Here is a 16,320-nt window from a genome sequence, read left to right as displayed (position 1 = left end):
CTCTCTTATTTATAGTCATTGAAATCTCTAATTTCAAAGACTCTAAATGAAATGGAGTATCCAATGAGCTGGTGCCAGGTCCCACTCTTTCATCTCTTCACATCTTTCTTCTCAGGTTACCAACTACTGATTATCCTATCATTGTCCTGCTACTACCAGAGCTCCTGTTAAGGTTTAATTCAAGATACAAATACAGTGAAACAACATTTTTAATCTTAATGTGCTTGTGTGTTTTAAAGAACCACAAGGGTGTTCTTATTCTTGGCATTCAGAAAATTAATTATCCTGTAGGTAAGTTTCTTAAATGCCACTTCACCGATGAAAATTTAGTAAAACAAAGGTCAAAATTGTGTTTCAGTTTGTTGATTGATAGCTTCATTCGTTCTGAATCCGTTTTTTGTAGTTGAAGTTATGGGAGAAAATAGCTTACAGATAACAAAGTCTATATACATCTTACAGACTCCTCCATGAGAATTCTCATGAAGTTTTTCTCATGAATGAGAGAGAACGTGGAACAATTAACTTAAAAAAAAAAGATGGCATGATAAAGCAGATGAATTTTATATATAATAAGAATGATAGGACCGAATCAGATAACCAAGATGAACATTCATGATGATTAAGTACTTACAAAAAGACTACACAGACACAATAAAAGGAGTTTCAACAAAATGTGACTAGGTTGATTTGAGATACCTCCAGTGCTAGAGTAATCATCATCAACAACCCGAAACACACCTCTAATTTCACTGACACTCTTGATTGTTATACGCAAGCAGAAATAAAAATAGGAAAGGAGAACTGACTGAACTTTTTTAAAGACATGGACTCACATGATGGTGCATCGTCCTTTTTCTTCATTTGGTTGCGTCGGCATTTGCTGGAACCGGTGTGACTCTGAGGGATTGTATGTGAACTCAGACGTGTCGAGTCCATACTGTTTCAATAAAAAAAAAACCATCAGTGAGTCTCTCAGTATATAGTTAACTTCTTGTCTCCGAAGCTTTGAGGCGATTAAATCATGTTACCTTCTCCCTCATACGTGCACTCCAAGGGTCACTGCGGCTCGGGCGTTGGTCCAAAGTAGGAGCAACAGGGACACCCGTAACAGGGGCGGGTTGACGGTTGATGAATGGCTGCCTGATTTGCCTAGGAGGAGCAATAAACTCATCATCACTGTCATACTCATCTGGTGTGTTAGCTGCCCTAACCATAAGGGCGAGCAAGAAAAGCAAAGCCTGCGGGTAAACAAGACCGCATTAAGAAGTTTTAGAGGTGATGATAGGTTTCTATTGCAGTATACTGCTTCGATATTTTGAGTAATATTATAATGTAAAAAGACCATACAATAGTTTACAAGCACTTTCCCAGGGATTTTTTAAAAATTCAAGAGAGTTTGCAGACAAGTTTAGTTTATCAATGTTTTAACACAGAAAAAGTTGTGAAAGTTTGGTTGCTCTTTACCTCGAAAACAACGGCTCCTAGAGCTACCCATCTGACAATGTTCCAGTTTTCTTTCAGGAAATGATAGATGGTATCGAAGTTTCCCGTCTTGTCAGAAGGAATTTGCTAGAGAAGAGTTATACAAAAATGGTTAAGCTAAGTATGTGCGTACAGAATCCTGTCTTCAGATAAACACAACATGAAAGAAAACACACAAAAAGAGAACTCACATCTCTCCAGCTGTTGTCGAAGAAAATAAAAGCAGCAGCTCCAAGCTCAGCCAAGATCAACAAGATGAGAAGCAGGGAGTACTATTCCCAATTAAGGAAATAAAAAATATCAAGTACTAATAATGATAGATGATAGATTCACAGGTATATATGGATAAGAAAAGCAAAGAGAGGAAGGATACACAAGATAAACAGCAGATGCTCCTTGAACAAGTACCAACACATCCACAGCAGGAAGTAACAAACAGAACCACGCCGATACCAATGAACAAGTAAATGAACCTGCATTTTAAATGATAAAACAAAACCAAGATTATGTAATATCAACTAGTAAAAGACAAGACAACCAGTAGGGGCATACACATACCAAGCTTTGGGGAGATTGTCAAAGACATTGGAAGAGAGGGCGACAGCCATAAGCATGGGCCTCCCAAAAGAGACGTAACTTTGGTCGTTGACATTTGTAGGAATGAGTGAAACAGAGTGATCAGTTGCTCTCTTGAACTCAACAAACAAGTAGATACCATAACCAATGATGCCAAGTCCAGCAACAGCAAGAATAAAGTTGAGTAACTTTAGCAAACACTCCAAACAACCTCTACAAGCCATCCCTTCTTCTTTTTTTAATTCACTCACAGCTTAAACTGCTATTATGGGTTTAGTCCGCTTTTAACCCTTAATTAATCAATCCGAAGAATAATCCTGAAAACAAAAAAAACAACAACAAAAGGCAATGTAATGAAAATGAAGTTATAGTCCAGATCAAAAGAAAAAGTCAATGGTTCATCATTCAAAACTTATATCGTGCCCAAAGAGATGAAATTGAGAGGTAGGTGTGCCAATACAATAATTTTTTTGACAATTCTAACATTCAATCGCAAAGCTAAAACGATTCCGCGAATCGGAATTACGAGATCGGAAGTGGAGATTCTGAGAGGAGTCGATGAAGGAAACTTACGGAGAAGGTTTGAGATGATGATGATGAATGAGTCTTCGATCTTTGCGACAGGGAGAAGAAGAAGAAGAAAATCGTGAGGAATGGAATTTTTTAATTTTTTTTTTGAATACTTTTGTTTGGATTTACGCTGTAATGTTTGTCATTGGCTTTTACTAGTTTGCTGGCATTTTTCTTTTACAAAATTGGACTATTGAAAATATATAATTAGTTTTATGTGGAACGGAATGGAAGGCAGACTTCGAGAAATTTTTTTTTGTTTTGTTCAAGATAAGATATTAAGATTCATTCAGAAGTAAAACGGGCTTATAAGGCCCTACAGTTTAAAGCTAAATAAGAAGAGAGTTGGACTTTCACCAGCATGTCCGTGGATCCATTGACCAAATGGAGAATGAAAATAACAATGCAGGAAACAAAAGGGAAAGATGAAGAGAAGATGAGAGAGTCGATGGCAGAAAGAATTCCGAAGAGTTCCATCGTGATGATCACCTGTTGATTGCTCGAGCGAACACTTGTGAGTCTATACGGAGACAGATGTGAGAGAGGCTAAGGGAAGCCGCATGAAGTAGGGCTTCACGAATCACAAACGCTTCACCATGCACGGAGATGAGACATGATCTTAGGCGGAGGAGGCGCGAGTGAGCTCTGTATTTGCTTGATCACTGAAGATCCAGGCCAGACCAGCCGATCTGGATTCCGACTTCCAAGCAGCATCAGAATTACAGAAGACGGTCTCTGGTAAAATAGATACGGTCCGATTCGATGAGGTCAGTTTAGGGGCAGCAGGAGGGCGACAAGGTTGTGCTGATTTCCATTCCTTCATTGCACTGATGGTTTGTGCAAAAAGTTCATGGGGCGTGATCGTTCTAGATTCAAAGATGTCCTTGTTGCGCGAGACCCAAAGATACCAGCAGATCCAGGGAAAAGCATTGCCCATGATACCATAGGGAGGTAGAGCTTTCCAGAGATAGGATGCTTGAAGGGAACTTGCAAAGGTGGTGTCTTGGATTACAATAAACATTGGGGACCAAGGTCCTAAATCCCACACCTCTTTCGCATAGTTGCAGTGAAAGAGGCGATGATCCATCGTTTCAGCAGCCCCGCAGCGAGCACAGAGCGTTTGGAAAATCACTCCTCTCTTATGTAGATTGTCACTTGTTGTAATGGCATTGTGAAAAACCTTCCATAAAAAGTATTTCAATTTTGGTAGTAGGAGAGGGTTCTACATATTCTTTTTTCCAGTTCCAATCTTCCAAGACCAGGCGCGAGGATTGAAACAGATGTGTGGAGGTCAGCACATAGTACCCTGATTTCGCAGTGTAGGAACCTGAGCTGTGAAGGGGCCAGACATAAACATCTTGGGCATTGAGGAGGCTCGGTCGAAGAGACAAAATGTGTGAAGAGAGCTCTGGCATAAGGTAGTTTATTTGAGATTTATTCCATTCACGTGTTTCTCTAATAAGTATGTCTGAGACCATGAGATCAATGTCTTGTAGGAAAACTGGGCCGTGCTACTTGAGATTAGTCTCCGGTTGGATCCAGGAGTCGCGCCAGAGGCTAGTTGATTCTCCGTTACCAATGGCTTTCCCCATGTGTTGGATCAATAGGTCGCGGCCATGGAGGATGCCTCTCCAACCATGTGAGATGCCAGAGTTGGCAGAGACCTTGTGGCAATATTTTCCGATGATAATTCGGGAAAAGAGGCAGTTGGGGGCAGTTAGTAGTCTCCAGGCAAATGAAGAAGAATGAAAATGAAAACTTATTCTTCGTAAATGGTAAAAAATTTAAAGAATATTAAGGAACATAGCGTTTCTCCTCATTCCCTTGTTCACCAAACACATCCTATAATAAAGTTAAATATAGAACATTACTTTATTCTATTGGTTGGTGAATCTAGAGGTTCACCCTAGAAAGTGAACCTAAGAATAAGTCGATGATCATTAACCACTAGGCTACCTAGAGATTCTTATAAATAAGTTGCCCGTTAAATTACTAAGGCTCTGTTCGTTTGTACATCTCGAAGATGCATCCAGATGATCCATCTAGATGTCTTATCCAGATGCTCTATCTGGGTGTTGTTCGTTTCTTCATTTTGTCCATGCATCCAGAAGAATCATCTCAATGCAACTATGTTCGTTTCTTTTTCATTTTTTAACTTCCATCTGCATCCAGGTGGACTTGTTAATAAAATGACTAAAATATAATTTTTTACGTTTCGACGGAAAAACATCATTTTTACGGTTTTGGCCGAAAATATTTTTGCGGTTTTTGAGGAAATATGTGTGTTTTCACGAAAAAATACATTTTTATGGTTTTGGCGGAAATATGCGTTTTATGGGTTTGGCAGAAAAATACATTTTTTGCGGTTTGGACGGAAAAAGTGTGTTTTGAAGTTTTGACGGGAAAAGTTTTTTTTCACGATTTTGGCGGGAAAATTTGTTTTTTTTTTTCACGATTTTGGCGAGAAAATCATTTTTGCGGGAAAATACATTTTTCCGGTTTTGGCGAGAAAATCATTTTTGCGGGAAAATACATTTTTCCGGTTTTGGGGGAAAAATTCATTTTTCCGGTTTTGGCAGGAAAATACAGTTTTCCGGTTTTGGCGGGAAAAATGCACTTCTCCGGTTTTGGCGGGAAAATGCGTTTTCCGGTTTTAGCGGGAAAATACGTTTTTCCAGTTTTGGCTGGAAAATACGTTTTTTCCAGTTTTGGCGGGAAAATTTCATTTTCCGGTTTTGGGGGTAAAATTGTGTTTTTCAGTTTTGGCGGGAAAATGCGTTTTTCCAGTTTTGGCGGGACAAATTTTATTTTCCGATTTTGGCGGGAAAATTCCATTTTCCGGTTTTGGCTGGAAAATTCCATTTTCCGGTTTTGGCGGGAAAATTCTGTTTTCCGGTTTTGGCAGGAAAATTATGTTTTCGGTTTTGGCGAGAAATGCATTTTTTCGGTTTTGACCGGAAAATGCTTTTTGGAGTTTTGGCGGGAATATGCGTTTTTTGGGCTTTGGGGGAAAAATGCGTTTTTTTGGTTTTGGTCGAAAAGTGCGGTTTTACTGGTTTGGAAGGAAAATGTGTTTTTATGAAAATGTGTGTTTTTTTTGTTTTTTGCGGAAAAATGAATTTTGCGGTTTTGGCGGGAAAGTGTATTTTTTAGTTTTTGCGAAAAAAATGCATTTTTTGGTTATAGAGGAAAAATATATATGCAAAAAAATAAAATTTACGGTTTGAAAATAATATTTTGATTTTAAAAGGTCATTTTTATCTTTTATCATTTTGGACTGAACTAGATGCATCTGCATCCAGATGCACCATCAAGACTCACCTTCATTTGGGTGAGAATTTGAGATGAGTTTTAAAAAATTCAGCTGGATGATCCATCTGGATGTAGCATTATAATGCACAAAACGAACATCAATTTGCATCTTCACCCAGATGAATCACCTGGGTGAGCAAACGAACATGGCCTAAACCAAATAAAAGGCCGGAAGCCTAAGCTTCTTTGGCTTTCCCTCAAGGCCGCTGCTGGTTACTCTATTTTAGTGCGGAATATATAGGAAATTTTAGTGCAGGACACAGTTTCAGTTTGAGCTCATCTCGAGTTCCCAAGGAATTTGGTTAGGTCAGAACAAACCGGACTAAATAAAATATCTTCAAACCGTTTCGGGTTTGGGCTTTACGGGAGAAGTCCAATTGATTGAGTAAAATCACTAAGACACGTGGATACCGTTTAATAGCGGGTTTATCACGATCACAAATGCACTCAATTACAGCTGATACAAGCTCCGATATTACAAAAGTCGAATTGCTGTTTTTTTTATTTCCTCTTAAAAGAAAAATTAGCAGGCAATGTCTGAGAATTTTGATAATTGAAGAGATAACAGCCGGGTTCGTGAAAAATATTTGATCGTCTGGCGTAAATCTAACCTTGTTCGGTATGAAATATTTTCTGCTCTAAATTCTTCTAATTTTTGTTTGACTTTAGCTTCTTTTTTTTCATAAACTTGAGATTCGTTTTGAAACACTGTCATGATCGAAATTGATTGTGGTGATTAGGGTAGGATACAGTAATATCCGATTAGTTTTTTTTTGTAGAATTTATTGGATAGAATCGAGCAGGGTAAGTGTTTGGTAATGCTTTTGTAGAAATCAAGTTTCTTTGAGTTTTCTGGAGATTAAAATTTATTTACTTTTGTTAGTTAGTGATTAGGGAGGTAACACAATCAGGACCTTGCCTAGCAGCGGTTTTGAAGAGCAGAGAAGGTGCTGGTGGAATGAATTGATAAAAAACTTTCCAATTGAGTTTTATGTTGAATTTGATAGGTGAAATAAAAAAAAAAGATTGATGATAAGTTTAATCTCTTGCCACTGAAAGAAACCACAAAACGATACTTTCCCGGAGCTCTTTTGTTGTGTTTCTTTTTGTTAAAACGAAGATTGACTCCATGAATAGTAATTTTTTTTAAAAAAAAAGAGCTTATGTTGTCATTAAAAACTGAGAGCGTTCTCACTCTTCCTCTCTCTGATTATTTTTCCCTTTAAATTTTCTCTTAGCATTCAGCTTTTCTTGTGGAAGGATAGAAAAGGTTGAGAAGAGACTTGTGAATGGCAGACATACCTAGACACCTGCGTGCTTGTTTGGATATGGGGAAAATAGCTTTCTTAGCTATCCTTGTTTCTGGAGGAATCGTCTTGCAAATTCTGGTATCTCATAAACTTAGTTACAACTTTACTTTAAATCATATTCGTGTTTAAACCCCCTTTTTTTTCCTTATTTTGGTTCCAGGCTTGTGCTCTGTATAATAACTGGTGGCCAATGCTCAGTGGTGAGTTGTTTCCCTTTCCCTCCAAGTATTATTTTTCGGTGAATATAACTTGCCTGGCTTAATCTTCAACTGTTAGTTAGACTGATAACTGCATTGTATATCGTGGTGATGGATCGAATTTTGCTTTGCAGTGATAATGTATGTGCTTCTCCCAATGCCTTTGCTCTTCTTCGCTGGATCGGACAGTACATCTCTCTTCAATGAATCAGACAATAGGTACCTAGTTTTTATAAAGATAGACTGTTTGTTACAGTGTTCATCTCAAGTAAATTCCTTTTGTTACATGCAAACCTGAGCACCAAACTCGAACCCGAGGCTTTGTTAATTGCATTTGAGAACATATAGAGATATTCAAACCTAGCTTAACTTGCATATTATATTTTGTTATTCAGCTGGATCAATGCAGCAAAGTTCTTGACTGGTGCATCAGCAGTTGGAAGCATCGCCATACCTTCGATTCTAAAACACGCTGGACTCATCGGTTGGGGAGCATTAGCCTTTGATCTCTCTTCCTACTTTGTCTTCATTGTTGCTATTCTGAGTTACATTTGCATAGGAGATGACAGTGACAACTACTACAGCTACATATAAAAGTGACATACAAAGGCATCATCATTATTTTCTCAAGCTCTCTGCTCTTTTACCACCTTACCGACGGTTCAAAAAGGAGAATCTCTTGTTGAGAGGGATCACTCAGTTGTATGATTGAATGAATGACTGAATGGCTGTTGTAAGTTGAAAACTTTATATGTTTTTTTTTTTGACGTCATATGTTTTTGTGTTGGTTTTGGTGTATAGAATGAAAATATTTCATTTTTTTCCTTATTTATACATACATTATTCAAAAGGGTGTTAAAAAAAATACATTATTTAAAATTTGTCTCAATGGAATATACAGAAGCTTAGTTTAGGATCATTTTTGTCTGAAAGATATATAAAAGCGAAACTGTTTGAATGCGAGCTCTCTGTGTCGAGAAAGTTTACTCCTTTCTCTCGAAACTATCTTTAGCTTCTTCAATTCACTGTCGCCGATACCTTGGCAATGCGATATCGAATCACGGAAACCATCATCGAGGTTTCTCTAATGAAGAAGCTCTCATCCTTCGGCGCTTGTCCGAAGGAGGTCTCGTACATGCACGCCACCTGCTCGACAAAATTCCTCAGAGAGGAAGTATCAGTCGTGTCAAGTACTGGACTTCGCTTCTCACCAAGTTCGCGAAGGCTGGATACTTGCACGAAGCAAGGGTTTTGTTCGAAGTCATGCCGGAGAGGAACATCGTCACTTGCAACGCGATGCTGACGAGTTATGTCAAACGCAGGAAGCTCAACGAGGCTTGGACTCTGTTCCGGGAGATGCCCAAGGACGTTGTTTCGTGGACTGTGATGCTCACTGCGCTCTGTGATGAAGGAAGGATCGATGATGCAGTCGAGTTGTTCGATGAAATGCCTGAGAGGAATGTGGTTTCTTGGAACACATTGGTCTCTGGTCTGATCAAGAATGGGGATATGGAGAAGGCGAAACAGGTGTTCGATGCTATGCCTAGCAGAGATATTGTGTCGTGGAACGCTATGATTAAAGGGTATATCGAGAACGATGGATGGGAAGAAGCGAAGCTCTTGTTTGAGAGTATGGGTGAGAGAAATGTGGTTACTTGGACGAGCATGGTGTCTGGTTATTGCCGATACGGAGATGTTCATGAAGCTTACAGATTGTTCTGTGAAATGCCTGAGAGGAATGTCGTTTCTTGGACTGCTATGATCAGTGGGCTTGTTTGGAATGAGTTCTATAAAGAAGCATTGCTGCTTTTTCTTGATATGAACAAGGATCTTGATCCGAACGATGAGACTCTTATCTCTCTTGCTTATGCGTGTGGTGGTCCTGGTGTTGGATTTCACCGTCTTTGTCAGCAATTGCACGCACAAGTTATATCTAACGGTTGGGAGGGTGTGGATAGCGATGGAAGGTTGGCGAAAAGTCTTGTTCATATGTACGCATCATCTGGCTTGATCGGTTCAGCGCAGTATCTGCTCAACGAAAGCTTTGATTTACAGTCTTGTAACATTATGATCAATGGTTATTTAAGAATAGGGGATTTGGAACGAGCTCAATCTCTGTTCGAGCAAGTCGAGCGCTTACATGACAAAGTATCTTGGACATCGATGATCAACGGGTATCTGGATGCTGGCGATGTATCGAGAGCCTTTGATCTTTTTCATGAACTTCACGATAAGGACGGGGTTACATGGACGGTTATGGTCTCAGGTCTTGTCCGAAACGAGCTTTTTGCAGAAGCTGCGTCTCTGTTGTCGGATATGATGAGACATGGTCTGAAACCGTTGAACTCGACTTACTCTGTTCTTCTTAGTTCCGCGGGTGCCACTTCGAATCTTGATCAAGGGAAGCATTTACACTGCGTGATCGCAAAGACAACGGCTTGCTATGATCCTGATCTCATTCTTCAGAACTCTCTTGTCTCGATGTACGCAAAATGTGGAGCCATAGACGATGCTTATGAGATATTCTCAAAGATGGTCCGGAAGGATACAGTTTCATGGAACTCCATGATCATGGGGCTATCGCATCATGGCTTAGCGGATAAAGCTTTAAGCCTGTTCAAAGAGATGGTTGACTCAGAGGTGAAGCCAAACTCTGTAACGTTTCTCGCAGTTCTCTCAGCTTGTAGCCACTCTGGACTCATCACAAGAGGTTTAGAATTATTCAAAGCTATGAAGGAAACCTATTTGATCCAGCCGGGGATCGAGCATTACATTTCGATGATAGACCTATTAGGCAGAGCCGGGAAACTCAGAGAAGCAGAGGAGTTCATCTCAACTCTGCCTTTCACTCCAGACCATACTGTCTACGGCGCATTGCTAGGGTTATGCGGGCTCAACTGGAGAGACAGAGATGCGGAAGGCGTAGCGAAACGGGCTGCGATGAGGTTGCTGGAGCTGGACCCGGTTAATGCGCCGGGACACGTGGCCCTGTGCAACGTGTATGCTGGTTTAGGGAAGCATGAGATGGAGAAGGAGATGAGGAAAGAGATGGGTTATAAAGGTGTGAAAAAGACGCCAGGATGTAGTTGGATTGTGGTTAATGGAAAATCAAATGTGTTTCTCTCTGGTGATAAATCTGCTCAGATGAGTTTGCCAATCTTTTGTTGTAATGGAATGCTTGAAGACGAACAAGAGAAAGTGTTGACTCTCTGCCATTGCTGAGATGTGAATCACATATGTTTCTCTACTTGTAGTATTTAACTAACTATTTGCTTATAGCAGTTTTCTCATTGAAGAGTTGAGTTTTAATCGAATATAATGGTTTCTTACCTTTTAGGAGAAGGAAGGATGATACAGAGACTGGCTCTTTTACCAAAGGTGAAACTCTTACAGGTACATTGAAACCATGTTGCTTCTCATCGATTGATAATTGATGTCATGGAGGATCTTCGTCTCACTCATCTTGTAACTTTATTAGTAAAAAAAGACAATGGATTTAGTTTTTTATTTATCAATCAGTTTGCATGTTACATCACCGGGAAACCAAACCAAACCAAACCAAAAAAATTTGAAAAACCGAACACACATTTTGTTAGACTTTGGAATCCTTGGGTCGCTCCTCGTAGTCGTCACTGTCGGTGTCACTTACATCATCATCACTCAACATGTCTTGCATCTCATCTTTCGCTTCTAGTTTTATACTTTTGTACCACCTTGCACATGCAATGTACACCACCAGGTCAATGCTGGTCAAGGCAGCCAGGAGGAAATAGAATCTGTCCAAGTGACCTTTGTTGAGGTTCCTTGGAATCCAACCAGGCATGTGATCCACTGTAGAGATCTTCACCACCATCGTCACCAGCAAGCTACTCACAAAGTTCCCCATCGACATTGACATCATACATAGAGCACTCCCAAAGCTCTTCAGTCCGTCAGGTGTCTGCGCGTTGAAGAACTCGAGCTGGCCCACGTACATGAACACTTCTGATGCTCCAATGAGCGAGTATTGTGGAACCTGTAATGAGGACAAAGATTGTTAAGACTCAGAGCTTCCTATTGATTTTAGGACAGAACTGGGTTGTGTTCCCGTACCTGCCAGAAGATGCTTAATGAGCTTGAGCCATCACAGTGAGTGCAGCTCTTGTCTGCATACTTAAGCCTAAAGCATTCCACAAGTCCAGCTGCAACCATAGCTAAGATAGCAATCACAAGTCCAATACCCATCCTGTGAAGCTCTGTGATTCCCTTTGTTCCATCCTTCTTCTTGAATCTGGTGGCTAGTGGCTCTAGAACTCTGCGGTATATGAATATGAACAAAGCGACGCTGAGGATGTCGAAGCTGGACATACTTGCGGGAGGGATTTTGAAATCAGAGACAGTGGTCTTCATCGCTGCGCCTTGCTCCACAAAGAGAGATGCCATCTGGGTGAAGACGACCGAGTAGATTATAGTGCAGAGCCAAATCGGCATCAGTCTAAGTATACATTTCACTTCCTCAACTTGTGTCACAGGACAAAGCCTCCATGGGTTCACTCCCCCTTGTTTCTTGTCATCAAGATCTCTTGCTGTGATGTAAGCTGCTCTGTCCAAGAACCTACAAGTTGGAACATAAACATGTTAAGAACAACACTCCATGTCATTCAAGTACTACAGCTTTTAGCGACTTACTTGAACTCATCAGTATGCATTATTCTCCTTCCTGTGTTGTTTACTGAATCATTTTTCTCTTGTCTGTCTTCATCGTACATCTCCTCTCTCCCTCTTGACGGCGCCTCCACCGATGATTTCTTCGTTGCAGCGACCAAAACTTGGCAAAACCTCGAAAGAGGGTTCCCCGTTGGCTTGAAATGTCGGTATCTCGGTGTTCCAACGAGGAAAAGAATCAAAGCCAAGACGGCAGAGCCAGTGGAGGCCCAGAACCCGAGTGCCCACATCCCCTCATCCTCAAAATATCCCAAGATGGTGTTGGAGAAGAGGGAACCTAGGTTCAAAGCGAGGTAGAAGTAGCTGAAGAAGGCTATCTTTGAGTACCCTTCTTTAGGATGCTCCTCATCGAACTGATCAGCTCCAAACGTTGCTATGTTCGGTTGGTAACCGCCGTTCCCCAAAGCGATCAAGTAGATAGAAAGGTAGAACATTGTGATCTCCATTGTTGAATGTGTACTGCAAGGCGTGACTTCGTTCCCGCAACCTCTTGGTTTGATCAAGAACATGTATGACGATAGAGATAGCGATGAAAGTCCCTGTTTTTTTCATATTCAAAAAGTGTTAATAATCAGGCTTTTACTCTTTTATTATCAAGATATTTGCGTTCGTTATTTGAAAATTAACTTACGATGACAAAAATGACTTGGAAGATAGCACAAGTCTTGTAACGACCCCAGTATGAATCGCTGAGAAACGCTCCGACCAATGAGAAGATGTAAACAGTTCCTGTCCATTTGCTAACGTTGTTCGCTGCGTCTGCGTTGTTCTGCTGCAACACGCGCGTTAGGAACAGCACCAAGTTCACTCCAACTCCAAAGAATGCCAGTGTGGCCAACCCCTGGTTCACTGTTAAACCGGTTCAATTAACAAAATTGATTTAGTAAGTTAACCAAAATTACTTGTTTGGAATAATGTTAACCCCACGCGCGTTATTGATATGAAAGGAACCGGAATTAATGAATGAATGGAAATGATTGTGAATAATTGAGAAACTATGTTACATGTGTCGTCAAGATGATGTTAACATTTATTTGGTTGGATAGTATCTCATGACTACTCTACAATTATTGTACCTTCTAACGAAATTTATATTTTTATTTGATAATGAAATTATATGAATAATTAAGATTTAGCAAATCAGTTGAATTACACATGCCAATAACAAATCAGTACCCAATAATCTTATGATATATTTTTTAATTAAAACTATTAGGTGGAGTCCACTAACTTAATCAAACCAGAAAAACAAGACCAACTTTCACAAATCTTAAAATGATTTTTTTTGTTTGTTTTTATAGAAGTGTGCTTTGGATTTTCTTTTTGTACAGAGAAATCTTGAGTTGGTGCCCAAAACTATTTTTAAATATAAATTAATAATATCATCATAAGATCAAAATTGAAAAATGTTATGAGAAAGATTTTTTTCCAAATAAAATGTGAAGAAAAGCACGTAGGAAAAGCTGGCGAGATGGGTAATTACGTGTAAGGCAACGTAATTCCACTAACACATGCTTTCCTTGCAGTTATATTAATGTGTATATATATATATATATTTCATATATTATTAGTTTCATGTCTGTGATTGGTTATAAGTATTAAACCATCTTTTAAGAACTCCAGATATCTATCGCCATATATAGAATCACTTACAACTCTGTAATTTTTCAATTTCAGTTATTATGAATAAACAACTTCCATAATATCATCAATTTTCTTTTTCAGAAATGATTCCACGTTTAAAACTTTAAGCTAGATATTTACATCCAGGCCGTCTAACAGCACGTGCAAGTGGAGCGGTCGAACAGGGTCCAAGTAAAAAATAAAATAAAAATTAAAAATTTTTGTAAATAGATATATAAGTTATGATATAAAATTTTAAAATTTTACATATAGCACTAAATTTAGAGCTTATAATTTTAAAAAACGTCAAATATATATAAATAAAGCTATATATTTTTAAAAATTTACTCCATCACATCATTAAATATATAATTAATATTTTTTTTGAACAGGGTCCATAAATAATTCGAGACGGCCCTGTTTACATCATATAGGTATATAAGTAATAAATAAATATATATATATGCATATGTCACGTGATGGGGTTTTAACCACAGCATGCAGGCTACGTTCGAAAACATGGATATGTCTTGGCACGTTCACGTAAAGTTCGAAGTTAATTTTAATGATTTTTGTTGTTGGTTCTACTGTCACTTTCCTAGTTACTGATAACTTATTGCCTCAGATATAAGTATGCATATCAATCAATCTACAAACTTTAGATATACATCATATCGTAATCTATTACACAAACACATATATGTAAACATGTTTCTGTACACAAATTATGTATTAAGACATAATAGTTTGATCAAAAAAAAAAAAGACATAATAGTAAGATGAGTCCAAAAAAAAGACGAAGACATGATGAAAATATTTATGGACCCTAATAAATATACCTAGGTGAGGACCATCCCTTTGTATGTGGTATCTTTAAGAAAAGGACGTGAAGAACAGAAAAAAATAGAATCAAATGTTTTAGTTTCGATTTGAGAAGAGAGACATACCAAGAATGATGATGCCAGCAACCCATTGGCCCGAGTTGGAACGAATAGAGGGACGACCATAGTAATCCACAGTTCCATCTCTCGTTTCTTCTCCTTCTCCTTTCTTCTTCATCATCTGCATTTTCATTTATATACACACATTAAGTTATTAATAAACATATACAACAAGATTTCTATATATTTTTCAACTCTTTAGTAGTGTCTACTATCTACCACCTTTTGTCCTCTTGATATGGAGAAGATTCATAAGTTCGATCAATAGTTATTGTATTTCCACTAAAAACGTTTTTGTTTTAATTTCATTTTGAATCTATGATTTGACGTGATTATTATAGAATCAAAATTCTGCATTGCCACGTATTCTCGTTTCGTATACACACAATTTTCAAGATTCTTCGGATTTATTCTCGACTTTAAGGTGCAGCACAAAAAAAAGAGAACTGTTACAGAAGAAGATTAGCTATAACAAAGGCAATATTGTTAAACTTAATTAAATGGATTAAAACAAAAACTGAAGAAAAACATGAGGAAGCTGAGCTGAATGTACTTTGAACATAAAGATGTGATTTTCAATTGCACTAAGCATGCCCTTTTGATCATGCTCTTCTTGAGCTACCAAAGATCTTTTAAAAGTTATACTGTATTAATAAGTTCTAAGTAGTTTTGAAGAAAAAAAATCCTTTTGTAGTCACATATGTAAATCAAGAAACAACAACCTTAACCGCATTAAAAGAATCTTATAAAGGAAGAAAAGTAAACGCCCATTAATATAAGCAAAAGAGCTTAACTAAAAAGAGATAAGCTTAAAAGAGTTACTTACGTCTTTGTTATAAATCTCTAGGCAAGACATTTTTGATGATATTTATGCGACTTATGTAAGAGAATAATAACGAAATATATTTTAGTTCTGGTGTGTGGTTTAAGTGATATGAGAGAATTATAGGAAATGACGAGAGAAGGAGGAAGACGAAGAAAGCAAGTTCGAGCTTGGATGTTTTAGAGAAGAGTGAGATTCAGAATAAATAGAAGTTTGGAAGATGATTTGAACGGTCCTGATTTACGTGGGACAGTCACATGCCCAATACTTTTTTTTTTTTTGAAACATAACATGCCCAATACCTATTTTAAATTTATATTGCCCTATGAAATAATACATTCATAAGTCATAAACACGATGAAAAAGCTCAAAAGCATAGTTTCATTATTTTAAAAAAATATTTGCATTTTCTCCCCGATTGTTTTATTTTGTGGCTGAAAGGATCATCTTGTGCTTTTGAAGCTTTAAACCGAGTTTGAGATAGAGGTCAGAGCCCAGGCTAAATAAAAATATTATAATATAAACCTTAAAAGTCTTTTTCAACTAGACAGTTAAACTTTTTTTAATAGAGATAAATATAATATTTTGTCAATAATATATATAGTTAATAATTTAGAACGGACAAAACCATAAGATTTGCTATTAGTATAAAAACTGAGGCACGGCATTAGATTAAAGAAGTAGGTATGGTTTGGAAATTTTGAAGGTTTAGTTAAAGGTACGATTTTCTTTTTTTTGACAAAGAGCATTTAAAGGTATGATATTTATGAAGTTATATCATA

General features: G+C 38.1%; 4 protein-coding genes and 1 long non-coding RNA gene across 9 annotated transcripts; 3 read left to right on the top strand and 2 right to left on the bottom strand.

Annotated features, from left to right (window-relative positions):
• Window positions 1-567: 567 nt before the first annotated feature.
• Window positions 568-2,869, bottom strand: LOC103840163 (tobamovirus multiplication protein 2A). The gene is made up of 7 exons (XM_009116641.3): window positions 2,632-2,869; window positions 2,041-2,375; window positions 1,856-1,955; window positions 1,674-1,754; window positions 1,465-1,569; window positions 1,029-1,238; window positions 568-937 (listed from the first exon to the last, which is right to left on the bottom strand). The coding sequence occupies exons 2-7, from the start codon at window positions 2,280-2,282 to the stop codon at window positions 830-832; spliced, it is 846 nt and encodes a 281-aa protein (XP_009114889.1). The 5' UTR covers window positions 2,283-2,375; window positions 2,632-2,869; the 3' UTR covers window positions 568-829.
• Window positions 2,870-3,163: 294 nt separating this feature from the next.
• Window positions 3,164-4,508, top strand: LOC117128138. The gene is made up of 2 exons (XR_004451331.1): window positions 3,164-4,046; window positions 4,125-4,508. It is a non-coding gene; the product is annotated as an uncharacterized LOC117128138 (long non-coding RNA).
• Window positions 4,509-6,405: 1,897 nt separating this feature from the next.
• On the top strand, window positions 6,406-8,297 carry LOC103840162 (vacuolar protein sorting-associated protein 55 homolog). Of its 3 annotated transcripts, none has more exons than XM_009116638.3 (5): window positions 6,406-6,559; window positions 7,179-7,328; window positions 7,411-7,450; window positions 7,582-7,666; window positions 7,843-8,297. In XM_009116638.3, exons 2-5 carry the CDS (start codon window positions 7,230-7,232, stop codon window positions 8,039-8,041), a joined length of 423 nt encoding a protein of 140 aa, XP_009114886.1. In that variant the 5' UTR covers window positions 6,406-6,559; window positions 7,179-7,229; the 3' UTR covers window positions 8,042-8,297. The 3 variants fall into 3 exon arrangements, with proteins under 3 accessions (XP_009114886.1, XP_009114888.1, XP_009114887.1); XM_009116640.3 differs by having other exon boundaries at window positions 6,432-6,559; window positions 7,206-7,328; XM_009116639.3 differs by having other exon boundaries at window positions 6,432-6,559; window positions 7,186-7,328.
• A 57-nt stretch (window positions 8,298-8,354) lies between these two features.
• Window positions 8,355-11,025, top strand: LOC103840160 (pentatricopeptide repeat-containing protein At1g32415, mitochondrial). 2 transcript variants are annotated; one of them, XM_009116635.3, is made up of 2 exons: window positions 8,355-10,672; window positions 10,785-11,025. In XM_009116635.3, the coding sequence occupies exon 1, from the start codon at window positions 8,405-8,407 to the stop codon at window positions 10,667-10,669; it is 2,265 nt and encodes a 754-aa protein (XP_009114883.1). In that variant the 5' UTR covers window positions 8,355-8,404; the 3' UTR covers window positions 10,670-10,672; window positions 10,785-11,025. The 2 variants fall into 2 exon arrangements, with proteins under 2 accessions (XP_009114883.1, XP_009114882.1); XM_009116634.3 differs by having other exon boundaries at window positions 8,355-10,697.
• Window positions 10,800-15,732, bottom strand: LOC103840161 (protein NRT1/ PTR FAMILY 7.3). 2 transcript variants are annotated; one of them, XR_004451123.1, is made up of 7 exons: window positions 15,542-15,732; window positions 14,722-14,836; window positions 12,783-13,000; window positions 12,116-12,690; window positions 11,540-12,041; window positions 10,944-11,462; window positions 10,800-10,882 (listed from the first exon to the last, which is right to left on the bottom strand). XR_004451123.1 is itself a non-coding variant. In XM_009116637.2 (6 exons), the coding sequence occupies exons 1-6, from the start codon at window positions 15,569-15,571 to the stop codon at window positions 11,040-11,042; spliced, it is 1,863 nt and encodes a 620-aa protein (XP_009114885.2). In that variant the 5' UTR covers window positions 15,572-15,732; the 3' UTR covers window positions 10,928-11,039. The 2 variants fall into 2 exon arrangements, 1 of the variants encoding a protein (XP_009114885.2); XM_009116637.2 differs by lacking the exon at window positions 10,800-10,882 and having other exon boundaries at window positions 10,928-11,462.
• Window positions 15,733-16,320: the final 588 nt, after the last annotated feature.

The sequence above is a fragment of the Brassica rapa genome, chromosome A09 (assembly GCF_000309985.2).
Source record: "Brassica rapa cultivar Chiifu-401-42 chromosome A09, CAAS_Brap_v3.01, whole genome shotgun sequence".
Taxonomy (NCBI): domain Eukaryota; kingdom Viridiplantae; phylum Streptophyta; class Magnoliopsida; order Brassicales; family Brassicaceae; genus Brassica; species Brassica rapa.
Note: the sequence above shows the minus strand (reverse complement) of the source record. Positions and strands in the feature narration are given on the sequence as shown.